Source organism: Cupressus sempervirens, chromosome 7 (genome assembly GCF_028749045.1).
Source record: "Cupressus sempervirens isolate cs-2001-9-10 chromosome 7, ASM2874904v1, whole genome shotgun sequence".
Lineage (NCBI taxonomy): Eukaryota > Viridiplantae > Streptophyta > Pinopsida > Cupressales > Cupressaceae > Cupressus > Cupressus sempervirens.
The window spans coordinates 635,572,162-635,589,729 of NC_143124.1; the positions used below are offsets into that span (position 1 = coordinate 635,572,162).

General features: G+C 38.8%; 1 protein-coding gene across 3 annotated transcripts in view; it reads right to left on the minus strand.

Moving 5' to 3' along the window:
- Nucleotides 1–16,851, minus strand: part of LOC149548292 (1-acyl-sn-glycerol-3-phosphate acyltransferase) — a 130,025-nt gene extending 113,174 nt beyond the window's left edge. For 2 of the 3 annotated variants that reach the window (XM_089792369.1, XM_089792368.1), the window contains exon 1: nucleotides 16,301–16,850. In XM_089792369.1, the coding sequence (XP_089648495.1) occupies nucleotides 16,301–16,655 (355 nt within the window). In that variant the 5' untranslated portion in view covers nucleotides 16,656–16,850. Of the gene's footprint in view, nucleotides 1–16,300 lie in introns of all 3 variants that reach the window. The other variant, XM_089792367.1, reaches the window with a different exon arrangement.
- Nucleotides 16,852–17,568: the final 717 nt, after the last annotated feature.

Consider the following 17,568-nt stretch of genomic DNA (forward strand, 5'->3'; position numbering starts at 1 on the left):
CTTCAGCGCCACTGTGGTCTTCCAAACCCTCCGCAAGCTTCATTGCCTGCAAACCAAACAAAAGATTGAAAAGAGAGAAGAAAAAGAGAAAATATCAGGAGAAAAGAGAAAAGGCAATATTAAAGTGAAAATAAAGATAAAATTTGGTTAAAGGGTGTGCAGTCATCTCTGTCGGTGCTATAAAGATAATCACTAAAGGCAGAACCGTGATTGTGGTCCCACAGCGATAACTCCGTCGGGGCTATAGACGCCTGACTGGCAGCGGAGCTCTATCCGGGTTGCTTTTGAAGTAAGGATATTTATAATAGCTAAGTTTAATGGATCTGAGAGACTATCAACTTCTTGTCGAGCGGGGAATAAATCATTTGCACACACGTGAGTAACTTATGGTCAGAGTGCTTAGGTTCAACATGAGAGTCCTTTCCCTTGTTGAGTGCTCGTCCTTAAGTGATTTGTGGATAGGCCATCCTGAGATTTTGTTCTAAGTTACTTGTTTCTCGAAATGTTCAGGAACATTTCACCCGTGGAGTCGCCAGATGTTGTGAGGTTTTCACACATCGCCCCAAAATCTTGGGGACCCCCTTTTTAATCGCCTTTAGGGCCAGTGGAGAAGGTTAGATGTATTTTTCACCCGGTTTCAACTTGATTTTCCAGAGCTATCAGTTCTATCCTTAGGCCGAATAAGTTCAAAATTGATTTCAACTTGGCAGGATAAGATTGTGAATTTTGTACTTAGACGATTTCTTTTGAAAATTTGGATTTAATTGTAAATTTGAATGATTTTCAAATAAGGAAATTTTTCGTTAGACTTAGGTTCTTGGAAAACCTTATTTTTTTTGGTGAAATAGAATTTAATTTTGTAAGATGAAGTTAAATTGCAAAATCGATTTTTACTCTAGAGGCAAAAAAAATTTTTGTCATAAAATTTTAATTATTTAGCAAAATCGATTTAGAGGAAAATTGCAAAAATTGGCTTTAATAGATTAAATTTGCCTTGAAAGCTTTTGGTTTTTAATGAAATTGGTAAATTAATATTAAGAAATGGCTTTTGGTTAGCCAAAATTCAACTTCAAGGATGTATTAATTAGCAAACCCTCATTAAATAGAAATTTTTAGCATCCCCAAGGCGCCATTCAATTTCGTTTTGCAATTTGTGGTTAATTAGTAAATTAAAAGTGCAGTTTTCATTTTAGAAAATTAAAATTTTGGCAAAGTATTTAAAGTGGGCCACTAACTTAGCTTTAATTTTGTTTTTTTTTTTCCTCTATAGGACCAAGTCGGCCAGCCTGGGAGGAAGGTGAAAGCTGCTATAAAGGGAGTCCCCTCCCATTTCATTTTCATCAATTCATTTGCTCCTCATGCTTGGGCGAATTTGAAGCAAGGGCAGATTTCCAGACTTGGGCGAAATTGGTGGAAGGCAGTTTTTTGGCGATTTTTGGGCAATTTCTCCATTGCCATTGTTGGGCGATTTGTCTAAGGGCCAGATTTTTTGCGTTTTTGGGGATTTTTGCTCCACTTTGTGGGCTGCGATTTGTGCCCTAGGTGGCAAATTTTACAGATTTTGCTCCTTCTTTGCTTAGGCGAATTTTGTGGAAGGGCAGATTTTTTTTTCATGCTTAGCCGAATTTTGTGGGAGCCGAATTTTGTGGGGGCCGAAATTTGTGGAAGACAAAATTCTGATTTTCTAGAGGGGCTGCAATTTTTATATCAGATTTGGGCAATTTTGTTGGGAGAAGAGATACATATGAAAGTTTGATTTTTGCATAGAAGGCAAGTGTTGGATAAGCTTAGAGGCTTTGTTTTCTAATTTGCAAAGGGATTTGTAATTCTTTGATGTCATATCCCGGGTTCCGAAAAGTTGCTGTAAGATTATTAGTTAAGGTGAAAGTCATCATCTAGAGTTGCAAGGAGTGCTTAAGCTGACATCCATTCTTTCGCTCTTTTCTAAGAATTGCACTACTTGGTTCTTCTTGCCTTTTGGTCCACCACTCTACCATCCCGTAATAGGGCGACGAGCATGGAGGATGATAGTGCAAGTAAGAATCCCAAGCGGGCAAACGCTAAGAAAGACAAAGAGGATATGACGCCCAAAACTTCCTTCTTCTCAAAAATGAAGAAAATAACCGATACTAATATCGCTACAGTGGACATGATACGGATGAGGGACAGACTAAAGGAAGGACAATCCCCCTTGGCAAAGAGGATATACAAGAGCGGAATTGTACATGCAGCAGCTTTTCCTCCTACTTTGCCTTGTCCGGAATTGATTATGGAGTGTGCATCCAGATTTGATCTAGACAGTAAATCCATCATTTTTGGCGAAGGGAAGAGAGTGTTGGCCAACATTGGCGAACAAGCAATTCAAGAGACATTTAATATTCCCCAGAGCAAGGGCATGACAGTTGTAATGGTGGATCAGGCGGCCAAATCATTTCAAGGTAACCAAGAGGCCTACTTCTCACATCTAAAGCGGAATTGGATACACGAAGGAAGGAAAGGAGTTAACAAATCAACAAGGCTTACAGTGGCAGATTTCAAGCCGGAATATGGCGATCTCATTGTTCTTCTCAGCCGGATCATGGGCCTAGCTCAAGCTATGCAATTCGAAAACTGGATGTACTTCTTCATTGATGAAATTGAAAAGGGAAAAGAAAAATTTGATTGGGCTAGGATCATAAGTGAAAATTTAGAGTTGCAACTTAGAACAGTTCAAAACCAAAGGGCAATTCTACATGGGATCCTATCTGTTTTACTTAATTGCTAGATTGTATGAGAGTCCGGGACTTAGGGCCTTAGGAGAGATTGGTAATGGGTCGGGGCAATATTTGGTGCATGAATGCTATCCGCAGCTTCATTTGCACAATAACAAGGATTACAAGATGTTTTGCGATGCATTCGCCATGAAGATAGTAAGGGTATTACAAGGGGCGCCTGCTAAGAGACTTTCATCGGAAGCAGAAGCAAGGATTAAGAAGTTTGGGAGTTGGTTCATCCAATTCCCGCAATTCACATACATTAGAGTGGCAGGAAGTATAGTTTGTCCCAAGAGGCTTCCAAGATACCCGCCCGACAAGGTAGTTTTGATGGAATTGGCTAGGCAGCTTGAGCACTATGATAGAGTAATGAGGAATGAGGGGAAAACAGGCGTTTCCTTCTCAATTATAATTGGCAATGATAGTTGCCCAAATCGAACCACCTTTGAGGCTGCAGAAAAGGAATTGGAGTGGTATCATCTAGGATGGTACAGAGCAAGGCAAGGATTCGACCCTGTTGGTCTTATCAAGGCATCTCATGGAAGCGAATTTAAGCATGTTCCCACTATAGAGGACTTTTGGGCCAATGCAAAGGATGATTTTCACGTGAGAAAGCTAGCTTTCTCGAGATTGTCGGTGAACATGATGAGAGATATCAGATGGAGAGACCTTGATATTCCCGATCAATTGGAGGATGATCGTAGTGTGTTGAGAGAAGACTATGAGACAGTAGTTGGAACAGAGTTGAATCCAGTGGATTGGGACGATCATCAGGATCCTTCCTTGGAGGCAGTCACAAGGACAGTAGATTTGCATACTGAGTCGTGGTATAATGCCAAGTTGAGAAAGCTACAAAGACAAAAGGTTCTCCTTACTTATGAGATGATGAAACCGAAGGAAGGTCTAGTAGAATCAATCGGACAGAAGGGTGAAGGAAGTGGCCGGCAATCGGAGACAGTTAGAAATAGCAAGAAGAGGGCTTTGGAGGTAGAGAAAAGCCAAGAACGTTCGGAACCTCCAGCCAAGAGACAGCGGGCAGCGCCGTCAAGGGAGAGTATAACTAAGGCTAGAAGCCAAGAGGTCAATTCGAGTGATAAAGGGGCCGCAGTGGAGGTGAGCTCTGATTCGGAATCAAGTGGCTACAGTGAAAGTACGGAGTACTCCCCTCTCTCGGAGAACCAACAAGGAAATATGGCAAAAACTAGTAGAGAAGAAGATGGGCCGATTGATATTGAAGAGATAAGTCAGGCGTCTAAGGCCGTTGGTGATGCTTTGTTGGTCGAACCGAATCCGGATTTGGGGAGATGCACTGCACCAATATGGTTAAGGCAAATGCTTATGCCGAGAGGCGAGGTGGTAATGGCTCACGCAGTTGATGATATCCAAGGACTAATAGAAAAGGATGATAGCGAGAACCAAAAACAGATGGCAAATACGGTGGCAAGGGTAATCAGAAGCGACAGTGATGGTCACCGAAGGGTTCAGATTGCTATACCAACAGTCAATAAGGCAGTGGATGAGATTGCAGCCCAGGAGTACGAAATAGTAGAACATAATTTGGGAAGAAATACAGATGATATGGAATGTGAGGAGGTTCAGGAAGGCATAGCATCAATCAGAGAAAGATTGAGGAAGGCAAACGAAAAGATAGTAAAGTTGGAGGCCGAAAACAAATATTGGAGAGATTGCCAGCCAATCCAACAGCTGCATCAGGCAGCCCTTCCTCAAGACAGCGGGAGCAATTCAGAAGAGGTATCAGCTCAGTTACATGAAGTAAGGGGTTGGATCTATGATACAATCCAAGATGGGCAAAATTTCTTGCCCTCCTTCATCTCAACATTCCAGTCATTGGTGACTGTTAGAAACAAATTCAGATTATTTGAAGAGGAATGGAAGAATTTTCTTCCCATCAAGGATTTGGTTATTCCTAGGCTGCAGGCGTTCATTAGGCTACCGGAGGCATATTTGGAAAGAGCCCGGTTGGTTGATGAGAGAGGATTGAGCATAGTTGAATCTTGGTATGTCGCATTGACTACCAGATTTAGAACACTTGAAGAAATTCATGATAAGATTGCACAACACGGCCCAAGCGTCGACACTTCCATTTCGACCATGATGAGCGACATTGGGGTGGCGCTTGATTTTGAGGGTATTAGAGAGGAGGATGTCAGTGAGACAGGATTTGGATCGAGATTGGATGAGTTAGGAAAGGCTGCCGTGAAAAGGAAACATCTGAACACCCTTTCCTCACTCAATGCTTTTATTGGGTTTGCAAAGGAATATGAGAAGGATCACGAAAGGATACTACAAGCAGCAAACAGCGTGGCAAAGTCAGCAGAACTCCGAGCGAAGCACACACCTTGTCCTCCTATGGAAGAAGTTAACGAAAGGCTAGCTAAGTTCATTGCCTTAGCTAAAAGAACAAAAGAAAAAGGAAGAATTATATTAGAAGATCATCTTATGTAAGCCCAAGTGGCAACTTTCTCTTTCTTCTAGAATAGGACAAGTGTTTGTTTCTGATTGGCCACCATTTTGGTGCCTTCTCATTGGTTGCCACTTTTGCACTTTTTTCATTGGTCCATTGATGAGGTGGCATCTTCTCATTGGCCGATGGGGTGGCAACCCTAATTAGGGTTTTTGGATCCAATCTGGATCGTCGATCTTGTTTTGATCTCTACCGTCCATTGTATTTTGGACCTCTATATAAGGCCATTGGCTCTCATTTGTAAAAGGGGGGGTTGGAGAAATTGTTGCGAAAATAATACCAAAGTGCTCTCTTTTTCATTGCATGTTGACTAAGAACATTGGGTGTTATTGCATGTTTTCTACTTCCACATAGTTAAATTTTCTTTTCAAGTTGAAGCAATTTCATTTCAAGTTGTTAGAGTAAGAGTAAAATAAAATGGATAGTTGCATGGTAGCTTTGGTAGATGTTTGATAGGGGTCAACACTAGGCCACTAGCATCCTAGCGGCTGGTTGGGAGGCTTTGTGTGGTGATCTAGTTTACTTTCCTTTGAAGCGTTGCATCTATGGAGGTAGGGCTGCTGGTTAGCCTTCATTAGATTCGATCCCCGTCCATCTGCTAACCTTCCATTCTTAGGAGTAGGAGTAGTTGAGTAGCCAAATTTCATGCTTAGAAGAGGTTAGTTAGAGAAGTAAACCAAAACATCGGCATTCTCACCTTCCATCGCCATTCACCCTACATTGCCATCATCGCGCCATCAACATCATCTAGCATTCACACCGAACCACCATCTCCATTTTCTCACCAAGATCCAAATTTTTCTCAAACAAGAAAACGTAAGGCCGCCTACGTGATTACCAGCAAATCACATTGATAAAACTGAGCGAGTATCCAACGGTGTAAGGAACATTGGAGTTATACTCATGTCCCATGAGAGATAACTTTTCAAGAGAGGAATTGTATATTTGATATTCCGTATCAAGCATCCAATTACTAATATGTTATGTAGTGACACAAAACTCGCATCAACAGGTTCGCTAGAAGCATTTTTGTTTGAGGATTGGATGTATCATTTCATTGATATCGTACTAGATGGAAAACAGTATCTAGATTGGGCTGAAACCATAACAAGTTCAATGAGAGAGTAACTGAAATTTACTCAAACCATTAAAAACGATTTCTTTATGTCTTTCTACCTCATTTATTATTTGGCTTGTATCCAAAGATCTCTCTACCTCATGAACCCTAGGATAATGATATCCTCATATACAATTATTGTCCTTCCCTACAAAGGAGCCAAGTTCTATGGGATAATGATATCCTCATATACAATTATTGTCCTTCCCTACAACGGAGCCAAGTTCTATCTGATTATAAAAAGGTTCATGATGTTTTCCAGGGTAAATTATGTTTTGAACTGGCAGGCAAGGCAAAGGAAAGAGTCTCATTAGAAGCCCTACAATTCATACAAGTCTATGGTAGTTTGTTCACCAAATTTCCTAGGTTCACATATCTCAGGATAGGAAGATTTGATGTAGAACCATTAAGATTGCCCAGGTTTTCTTTGGATTGCTTTATTCTGGTAGAAGTTTGTCATTAGCTTTTTGTTGTAACAGTGAGGTTTTTGCCTAAAGATAAGTGGGATAGTTTGTCCCCTGTGATAATCGGTAAACTTTCATGTAAAAATCTAGAACATGCCATGAATATTGGGAGTGATTAGTACACCTTTGATTTCAAATTCTATTATGCTAGACAAGGTTTCAACAATGGAGAGTTTGCCATGAGAGTTTTGGAAGTGGGAGATCATTTCTCACCCTTACCTCACTTAGAAGGTTACTAGGAGGATTGTTTGAATGAAAGAGAAGTTCAAAGGAAAAACATTTCCAGGATGGTATTGTCACAAGTCTTTGCCTTCCAATTGAAAATGAACATCAAGGGAGTTCAAGAAGATGGTTCAGAGAGCATTGAACTTGAATACCTAAAACAACAAGAATTTCCCCTGCCTCCCATTGTTTGATTGGTCAGAACCCGAGATGGACGACATAATGCAGAGGACTAATGGTGTTATTAAACATGCTAAAGCCTGACTTCAACATAAGAGAAAAGGAGGCACATCTCCGCTTTGAATTGAAGATGCAGTTCAAGAATCCTCTTCTTCCTCCAGTGCTAACACTATCATTTCCATAGGTCCTGCAGGTGATAAAAAGAGTTTGAATGCATTGGTCGCTGAACTAATCCAAAATCAACCTGTTGTACGAAGGACAAGGTCAAAAACCAGGTTCAACAAACTAGACAACACGGCATCTCAGGAGCAAACCCGAATAAACCTTGATGCTGAGAAAGAACAAGGTGGAGGTTTAATAGACAATGAACAACAAGTTCAGGTGACCTTGGATAGTGTTTCACAAGTTTTGGATTTGTTGAACACATCTATAAAGGATCCAGCAGGAACTGAAACTTCCCCATCGGTACCAAATTGGCTTACGAACTTAGTGAGCAAGAAGAGGAGCTTGCTCCCAATCTATGTAACTATAAGAGATATGGCGAGAAAGTATATTGCTAAAGCCCCAAAAGCCCAAAAGGATGAAGAATTTTGCTCGCCTAGTTACAGATGCTAAAATAGGAGAGGTCACGACAAAGGTTGCCTTGTACAAACTGACAAATACTTTTGTAGGTTTCAATGTCATTAACTTTGAAATTACAAAAGTGGGTCTAGGTGTATTGAACAAGGAGACAAAGGAGCATTGGTTAAGCAAGTCCACTTGACATATGCTGGTTCAATTTCAGAAAGATGCAAAAGAGAAGAAGGAGCTAAAACAAGTGATTAACATAATGGCCGAATATATTGACTCCTTGGATGACTGTGGTGCTTTGTGGTGCAGGGCACTTCCCTTCTTTTTGGTTTTTGGAGTTGTTAAGGGTTAGTTAAAAGGTTGTGTGTGGTTAATAAGTTCCAATGGTCCTTGGAATGCAACTAGTCCCAATGAATTTGTAAAAGAGCCAAAATTGCTCATTAGGTCCTAAGTTGGTCGAAAGTTGCTCAATGGGTTAAAAGTTGTTAGAGATTGGCAACTAAGGTATTTGGTTACCTAATAGGTCCTAGGAATCTTAACTAGGGTCCTAGAATAGTCCTAGGGGGACCCATTTGATCAAAAGATGTAAAGAGCAAAAATTGCTCAAAAGTTGCAAAGTTGCTCAATGGGTTAAAAGTTGTTAGGGATTGGCAACTAAGGTATTTGGTTACCTAATAGGTCCTAGGAATCTTAACTAGGGTCCTAGAATAGTCCTAGAGGGACCCATTTGATCAAAAGATGTAAAGAGCAAAAATTGCTCAAAAGTTGCAAAGTTGCTCAAAATGTTGCTTGAGCAACTTTTGCAATTTTTGCAAAAAGTTGCAAATGGAAGTTTGGGAAGTTGTAACTACCCATGCTTGAGTATTTGAGCATGGAGAAACATATTTTGGAAGGCTAGAAGGTTTTCAGACAAATTCCACACGTGTGTGCCTGTTGTACGGACTATTGCATCATTCTACATTGTTTTTGTTGTGCTTAAATGTCCTAGTACAGCTGTGTACGGATTGGGACAGATGATCTGACTTATGGTTTTTGTAGAGTACTGTTTCACCTTTCTTTTGCATATTCAAACTTGGTTTGAAGTTGTTAGGTTAGGGAGTTGTGGAATTTTCTTAGTGATTGGTCTATGATTCTCATCCACAAGGCTACTCATGCAAATCTCAGATGTGGAACAATATGGCATAGAGAAGTTCTTGGCTGAGAATCCTCTCAAAGAAGTGGACCCTGGCATGTTGTATGTAATTAAAAGAAACATGAGTTGGAGATGCTCAATCTACAAATCCGACATTACTAGTGCGCAAAGCATTAAAACAGAAATTAAGCACATGTACACTAGTTTTTCCAAGGACATGCAAATCATAAGTCCCAACAGTGTGGCTCAACTCAATGAGGGGAACTTCAATATCAAACCTTTGGTCAAATCTTTCGAAGGGGATTTGAAGGTGATTAAAGAGTTAGCTAATCCTACAGCCACAGACTTCACGAACATAGCACAGATTGAAGCCATGCTAATTCTTTGCATGGAACACCTGCCAGAATACATGGGCCAACTTAACATAATGAAGTGGGATAGGGACATGTAAAAAACACGACTACTAAGTTTGATGAATGCAAGTTCCAATGCGCTTCAAGAATTCGTAGGTGCATACTATGGATGGATTCTAGCACATAGTACAGGCGGTGATGAGGATCATACTAGAAATGAAGGCCACAGTTCGCTCGTATAAAGGGTTTTTCTATGTTGATGTTTTGTTGCTTTGAACTCAAAGGACAAGTGTTCTATTTAGACTTTTTTGTTATCATAACTACTCTTGTTAACTACTTTTTTGTTATCATAACTACTCTTGTTAACTGCATCATTATACATTGTTTTTGTTGTGCTTAAATGTCCTAGTACGGCTGTGTGCGGATTGGGACAGATGATCTGACTTATGATTTTTGTAGAGTACTGTTTCACCTTTCTTTTGCATATTCAAACTTGGTTTGAAGTTGTTAGGTTAGGGAGTTGTGGAATTTTCTTAGTGATTGGTCTATGATTCTCATCCACAAGGCTACTACCACAATAATGGCTCTAACATAATCACCCACGGTGGAAAATGTGTGAAACCTTGTGGGATGATAGGTTAGACTATGTAAATAATGTTTTTTCTTTGTTTTACATTTTTGTGACTGGATTCCAAGATGTGGAGTGATGCCCTCGGCTGGCTGCTGGGAGTAAGTGAGCCAAGATAGTGAAAAGATGTGATTGCAGAGTACACCCATGACTAGTTTGGGTCAATCCAATGGAATGCTTAGAAGCCCTAGGATGTTACCTTGATAGAGCAAGTGGTTGGAAAGATTGATTTGTAGTTGGAAAGGATTTAGAAGCCTTTTGGTGAAAACTAGTTCAGATTCCTAAAAGATAGGCAAGAAACTAGGGCTTGAGGGTAAATAGGGTTGTGGGTGTTTTGAAGCTCTGTAAAGTTGGATTCTAGAAGTGCTAGGTGATAGCTTTCAGATTCCTAAAGTCTTCCATGAGGGTGTTTGGAAGGATTTGGAGAAATGCAATGAAACAGTGTTCCTAGACCTAAAGCAAATAGGCCTAATTAGCCCTATTTGAAGATAGGGACTTTTCAATGGTTGTTGATGTGACCAGAGGTATTAGGCAAGGTCAACAAGGATATGGAGGCTATCTACAACATTAGTAGAAACCAAGGGTGAGAGAAAGATTCTAAGCAAGGGTTAGGGTTCTAAGGGAAGGAAGGGCTAGTAGGACTAGTGCCTTGACAAGGGAGATGAAGTCTACACCAACCCAATTATACCTAGGAGGCAAGTTGGGACAATAGTCTTGGAGACTAAGTAAGGTGGGAAGATCAAGAAAACAAGAACCATTGGATGGTTCAAGGATTAGATCCTTAATTAGGATTGGTTGAGTGTTAGAGCGCTAGACCCTTTGCATCACTTTGCCCCTAGTTCAAGCACCTCAGAATTTTGATCCTACATCACCTGATAGCAAAAGGTTGTTGAACCAAATTCAGCGCGGTAAACCCATAGTCATGGACGAATGGGTAGACGGTGTAATCAAGGAAGGAAAAGAAATCCTCCAACAATACGCTACAGTTTTTTATGATGTCGATGCTTTGCTAAGAGAAGTTCAAATGCAAATGCCCCTTGGGAAACAGAGGAAAGTAAGTGGTTGGCTATAGTCATGCAAATCTCAGATGTGGAACAATATGGCATAGAGAAGTTCTTGGCTGAGAATCCTCTCAAAGAAGTGGACCCTAGCATGTTGTATGTAATTAAAAGAAACATGAGTTGGAGATGCTCAATCTACAAATCTGACATTACTAGTGCGCAGAGCATTAAAACAGAAATTAAGCACATGTACACTAGTTTTTCCAAGGACATGCAAATCATAAGTCCCAACAGTGTGGCTCAACTCAATGAGGGGAACTTCAATATCAAACCTTTGGTCAAATCTTTCGAAGGGGATTTGAAGGTGATTAAAGAGTTAGCTAATCCTACAGCCACAGACTTCACAAACATAGCACAGATTGAAGCCATGCTAATTCTTTGCATGGAACACCTGCCAGAATACATGGGCCAACTTAACATAATGAAGTGGGATAGGGACATGTAAAAAACACGACTACTAAGTTTGATGAATGCAAGTTCCAATGCGCTTCAAGAATTCGTAGGTGCATACTATGGATGGATTCTAGCACATAGTACAGGCGGTGATGAGGATCATACTAGAAATGAAGGCCACAGTTCGCTCGTATAAAGGGTTTTTCTATGTTGATGTTTTGTTGCTTTGAACTCAAAGGACAAGTGTTCTATTTAGACTTTTTTGTTATCATAACTACTCTTGTTAACTGTCAAGGGGGTTGGATTTTCGGGGAGACCCACTCCGACATTGAAAACTATTTTTTAAGGTAGACTGGTAAATTTTTTGGGGGGTTAGAAGATAGAAGAAGGAAAAACATGGTGGTTTTTGCTCTTTGTTAGTCTATGTCGAATGTTATCTTTTTTTGATAGTAGTACTGGAATTGAATTAATATCTGATATATGAAAGATCATTTTGTTATTGAATTGGGAATAAATACAACATAAATGGGTTTGTGGAATCAATCTAGATCTATGTTATTTAAGATTGAATTGAAGAACATTTCTTTGTGAATGTTTTCTTTGAAATTCCTAATCCATTCTAATCTTTGCTGGTTAACAGATTAGTTGATTCTGATTTTGCTATCATCTTCTAATGAAATTCTAAATCACTAAGAACTTGAAGGACTTTATGTCCTCTAGTTTCATTTACTGTTTTCCATGACAATTTATCATTGGCCTCTCATCCAAAAATGAGTTGTGTTGCCTTTTATGTTTTCTGGTTAAAAACAAACATGTATGTTTTAGTTTAGGGATTCATTGAACACCCAACAGGCAAGCTGTACCTCCTATAATTCAGAGGGATGGTAATTATTGACCCTGCCCAACTGTTATGAACCTTTATTGTCTTCAGAAAAAGGAGGTAATAGAGTCAATTATAAAATATTAGTACGAAGATAAATATGTTCACTAACAGAAAGATAATGGACTATCATATTATTGTCTTGGCATTAAAGATATGGCAAACTAATCACTGAATCTTCGTAACTCAAAGAAAATATTCCAAGACATTGCTCAAAAAGTTGAGAATGATGGATTGCAATCCTAGGTCTGCTCCTATGGAATCAAGATTGCAGTTATCAAAAAATGATTTGAGGTTTGATTTACTTGGCCTACACTAGACCAGATATCAAATTTGTTAGTTAGTCGTCTTTCAAAATTCATGCAAGAATCAAAATGTATCATTGGAAAGCAGTAAAATGGGTACTGAGGTATATCAGTGGTATAATGAATCATGGTTTGGAACATAAAAAAAAGATCAGTTCTTCACAGCAAGGACACAAATGCAGATTGTGCATTATTTGTTAATGATGGAAAATACACAACTAGAATTTATTTTTCTTAAGCAAGTCCTATATCTTAGGGAAGTAAGAAGCAAGCTATCATTGCTTGTTCTTCTACTAAAAGCAGAATCATGCAACAGGTGTAGTAGTTTATTAAGTGATTTGGCTACCTCACATACTAGAAGATAGGAAGTACCTCAAATTCCACCCACAATCCACCATTGAGATAATCAAAGTGTTAATTTTATCAGATTTCCACAATCCATTTGAAATGTTGGATTTGTTTCTGAGACAAATCAAGCAAATCAAAGAATTCTCAAACTTGCTCGTAACCTACTCCTTCAAGAATTAACCAAGCACATTGAAGTTGACTGCCACTTCAAAAAGAACAGGTTTCAATAAAACAATATTCAGGTCCAATTGTACTCTAGTAAAGAATGTGTTGACATATTTGCTAAGCCTCTTGCACATGTGAAGTTTGAACCATTTCAGGGTTATTTCATTAGTATTTTGAAATAATGATGTATCAAGGGGGAAATATTGGAATATTCCATCAATGTCTACTTGTATATTGCTTAATTTATTTATTATTGTTTGTTAGAATCCTTTAGGATGCATGTGAGCAGTTTGTTATTTGTTATGGAACTTGTACATGCCTTCTAATACACATGGTTCACCATTCTTCACATGTGTATATTTTCATCTCATAATACAAGTGGAGTAGTCTATTATTATCTTTGATATTTTCACTTCACCTTACATCTGGCCCTTTAATTGTAGCGATGTGGAGCCAAATCAGACTCGGAGGTTTATTCAACGCAATTTCCCCCCAGATTATTTCTATGGGGGTAAAGACGGGGTCAAGGGGCAGTGCCCCACGTGTGCTCCCTATCGCAGTTCAGGATGGGGTCGAGAGGCAACACCCCTGCGAGGGTTTTCGGGGGCAGAATCTTTAATATTTTCACTTCACCTTACTTTTGACTCTTTAATTGTTTTGATGTGGAGCCTAATCAGACTCAAAGGTTTATTCGACACAATTTCCCCCCAGATTATTTCTACAAGGGTCTGCCCCAAGACAGACCACGTGCACTCCCTGTCACAATTCGGGATGGGGTTAAGAGGCAATGCCCCTACGGGGGTTTTCAAGGGCAAAGCCCCCAAAGCCAAAAATGACTCTACTATTGTAAAAGGTGTCGGCTGCTATTTTCCTATTGGATGACTTATTCTAGCCCTAATTTTGTAAGTGGCAAAAAACTTGTATAAAATGGTTTAGGGTTAGGGATTTCATTATCTATGATGAAATTGTAGCTTCTTGCGGTGGTATTGAGCTGTAAGGGATTGCGGATTGTAATCACTGGATAATAATAATAGTCGACTTGTTCTTAGTGGACGTAACCCAGAGATTGGGTGAACCACGTTAAATCTTTGTGTCTTGTGTTCTCTTCTGTGTGATTTATTATTTTCTAATATTGATTATATTTGCAAGTAATTGTTATTTTTGTCAGCGGTTAATCCTAACATTAATGTGATCAGGTTTTTAAATCATCTTGCTCCAATTTTCACTCAATGGAGAATGTTTTTTAATGATATCCCCCCCAAAAACTAAAAAATGAGGGGAAATCTGTTGGTTGCATCACTAAAAATTATCTATAAACTTGGAAAAAAAACATCAAAGTTTAAGAATCTCAGTTCAAGGTTAACAGGCATTTCAGAATTCTGTCATGAAATCTTCGGACTCTGTCAGTTGATAGTACATAAATACTTGCTTAAACATCAAGAGAAAAATGGACTGGCTCAAGCATATAAATAATAAACTAATCTTCCACATTATAAATTATCCAAAATCAATCAAGATTGCAAAAAACTGTGTATCTTAATCAAGCAACAATGCCATCTTGGAGTTAAATGCAAAATAATGCAAATACTAGAGACGGGTTAAATTTAAAATTTGGTGTTAAATTCCAATGAAACATATCAATAAATGATTTTTTTTTCACTAAGCAGCTTCTCAAAGCAACAAGCTAAGGGGAAACTCAATACTAATTTTCTTTTAAGACTCAAATGCCAATGTCTGAGGGAAAACCTGCAAAAGCCACGCAGGACCTGATCTGGCCTTGCCCCTTTTGCACCTGCTGGGGTCTAATCTTCTACCGGAATAGAACTCTAGTGTTCTCCACAACATCCAAGTGAACTCACCAGTGGACCACAACTCAAATGACAAATAAAGGACATTTTGTCAAAAGATGAAAATCAAAGTGAACACAACTAACATAAAGCTTTACAAAAAATGTCTGAGATTACCATCTAGCAGATTTCTATCCCTATGGGAGTGTCCTTTACAATCCACATCTCAGAACATAATCAGGAGAATCTTAAAATGGTAAATAAATTGGTCAACAAATTTAACAAGACGGTTAATTTAAATCCATAGAATTCTTACATAACCCTAGATAAGTTAAAAACGCTACAGGCTCTAACATAAAACCAATCTGAGTTTAGGATTCATTACAATCCTTGTTTTCCATATATAGCAAATTAATAGTTTTTTAAAAGACCCAAAATATTTGTACCCACTAATGGTATTACAACTGGTAATCGCTTGCTCTATCAATTTCAGACCTTACGCATAATCTGTTCTTGTCCAACCTAGTAAAGATAGGTAAAGGTTGCCAATAGTGGCATGTTGTGATGGTTAAGTTGTTGAGTTGTTATCCTTGCCATCAAGGTTCAAATCTAACGGGGATGAGGTCCCCTATTTGTGGCCTCACTGGTTCATAGCTCCAGGTCAAAGCGTTTACCCCTCTTTCAAAAAAAAAGATAGGTAAAGGTTGCAGTCAACTTAAATTGTGGTAAATATAAAAACTACACCATCGATTGTTGAGAACTCTGCGAGAAAATGAATGTCTTCATTGGTCTAAGAAAGCATTTATAGTAATTAAGAGGCCTATCTTACTTGTTTAGGTCAAACTGCCCCAGTAACCTTGAACTACGGAATCTTCTTGGCAATTGCTGATGTTCTGCCCAATTATGACCTAACCAAACACTCGCCTATGTTAGGAATTCCCTGTGAATAATGAAATCCTAATACTCTCACCCAGCACACCTAGAAAGAGAGATTAAGAATACCTTACTGAGCATGGACTCGAATGTTTTCCAAGGGTTTTCATAAGTCACGGTCTCTGTGTTGTGATACTAGTAGCATAAACTTTTAGGTTTATCCTCGTGCAACAATACTGTTATCTGCATTTTTCCATTGAATCCAATATGATGCTTTTCAGATTGTATTATTTGATGGTGGGAAATGGGGAAGCATGAAGATAAAAAAATTCAAGCTTCTTAACCTGCAGCCAATACCATTACTCTGCATTTTCTTATAGAATTCAATATGATATCTGATGTGTTCCAGGCCTCAAATGTTATATTTCTAGCCTTTTTCAAGCGTACTTAAAAAGGAAGTATGCAAAAGCCCAAATATTTCGATGTTCTTAAAAGACATTCCATATTTTAGAAATCTCTCGAGTCATTTAGACTAGAGCTTAGGCCAAAAAACAATTGGAATGTTTGGTTAATAAGAAACTCACTTGTGGCACCCACGAAAACTAGCAGGAAGTAGAAGCCGAAGAGAGTGAGCGGGGGAGCTGATTTGGACTTGGTGATGTAATACAAGAAGCCCAAGTATGGGAACAGAGAAACTGCGAATAGCTGTGAAGCAATACTCTGCGAGTCCATGCTAGGTGCCCATGGATCTATCGTTACAGCTCTCAGAGGCTTCTGAATGATATATTTTTTTCTATCATAAATAGATATTCTCTCCGGCATTGGCATGAACTTAACTTTGGTAATTGAAGATTTAAATAGTGAGACATCGTTGCGAAATGGGCCAACGCGGTCATTCAAGCTCCCTGTTGAATAGAGTTGCACAGATATTGTGAGCATCTTGTCTTTAAGAATTTAACAAATTTTGAGCACAGGTGGTCAGCCCATATACTGTTTCTTAATTAAGATTTCCAAGGTAGTTCAAATATTTTGGTCTCGAGCATCTCCGGATTGGAGAGAAGCATCTGCCACGGCGTGCAGAGCAGCCTTAACTCATCCTACCATCATTTTGTGTGGATGGAGTGATTTTGATATTCTTAATTCGGTTATATATAGAATCAATGGAAAGAAAAAATAAAAAATAAACTAGAGTTGTGCATATGCAATGATTAGTCAATATGAGTGATTTGTTAAAGAAAAGAGGTATTGTATAATTATTTTTGGAATTATAATTAGATTAGGTTTTGAATTTAACATAATGTTTAATTAAGGTTAGGGATTAGTTCAGGATTAAATTTCAAGTAGGATCAAAATAAAGTTAGGATTATGATTCAGATATATTTTAAATTTTATAATATCATTAGGATTAGGGCTATTTTGGCATAATTGATCTAAAGTCTAAGGACTAACTAGTGAAGTAATCAATGTACTCAATTATGACTTGTTGTCATTGATGTCAAGGCAAAGAAGGAATGTCAGTCGGTATGATGCCATGACTAGGGAGGTTGTTGAGTACATATATGTGACTCTAGTTCACAAGGGTGACTGGAGAAAGGAGAAGGACAAGCCCAACAGAGCCGATGACAAAGGACAACCACTTAGATGGAGTCATGCTAAGTGAGTGTTGGTGAACAGATTTGTCTTCTTACCAATATTACTTTAAGAAGACACTATCACCTTTTTGAAGACAATGTGAGTTCACTACAGTTAGGTAAGCATGTGTTTATTGCTTCCCTCTAAATTGCATAAGGTATAACTCCCTTGTTGGATTTACAATGAACCCCTAATCTGAAAAAACATGTATGTTTTTATC